Consider the following 933-nt stretch of genomic DNA (forward strand, 5'->3'; position numbering starts at 1 on the left):
ATCCATTAGTACTCTATACAACTCCAATCGATGTTCTTCTTTACTCTACAGCAAACAACAATAACAATCTATTTGCAAGAATGATTATTCACCTGTAATTCTAAATCATAGTTCACTAACTCTTCACTTTTCCTTATCAATCTTTTCTGCAGAGTATTGATCTTATCCTCGAGTTCGCCTCTGAATAGCACTGTAACGATAGTATTTCAACAACAGCATCATCATCCCACATATCGAGATCAGTTCCCTCTAATGCACGCCATCGCTGCGTATTATCAGGATTCTCCAATTCCTCGACTAGTCCCTGTGCACTCCCATTAATGAGCATTTCTAGGGAGGCCTCCTTACCCGAACTTTACTTTTCTCTTTCATCAATTCTTGTTGTAGTCGGTACACTTCATTTCGTAACGACGCCTCTAGGCTTGAGTGTACACCGATATCACTATCACGCCCTTACCCTCGTCAACTTGGAGATTCAGATTGGCAATATTCCTCTTCGTCGATTCCATCACCAAACTTATGCTTCTACCTGAGCTCATGCTCACTACATATGATAATAAGGTGAGCACCTTCATCCTCTTTTCTACTATGTTCAACACTGCCCTCATCAATAGTGTTCTCTTGTACTCTCAATTTCTCATATCTAGTATCGATGGCAACGGCAAAGGCTATTCCTCATTATTACAGTAAGGCAAGTTCATCATTACGACGAACCAGGTTGGCCCCCATTATATCTTTTTCTGCCATCAACGACATATATTCCTTCTCAATCTTGCTCTTCTCTTTTTCAATCTTCTTCAATTCATCTTCAAGTTGTTCATTACGTTTAACAATAATGATTATACTACTTTCCAATTCCGTCACTTTATTCCGACTATCGCTTACACCCTCTTCGGACTCTTTCTGTTTTTCTCTTATTCTCATCAGCTCAGC

General features: G+C 39.7%; 1 protein-coding gene across 1 annotated transcript; it reads right to left on the reverse strand.

Annotated features, from left to right (window-relative positions):
* Nucleotides 1–92: 92 nt before the first annotated feature.
* Nucleotides 93–643, reverse strand: Pmar_PMAR028729 (conserved hypothetical protein; the record flags this gene model as incomplete). The annotated part of the gene is made up of 5 exons (XM_002779687.1): nt 93–180; nt 231–304; nt 349–416; nt 458–529; nt 570–643. Coding segments are annotated over 5 exons (376 nt in total), but the record flags the coding sequence as incomplete, so codon positions are not given.
* Nucleotides 644–933: the final 290 nt, after the last annotated feature.

The sequence above is a fragment of the Perkinsus marinus genome (assembly GCF_000006405.1).
Source record: "Perkinsus marinus ATCC 50983 genomic scaffold scf_1104296945854, whole genome shotgun sequence".
Taxonomy (NCBI): domain Eukaryota; phylum Perkinsozoa; order Perkinsida; family Perkinsidae; genus Perkinsus; species Perkinsus marinus.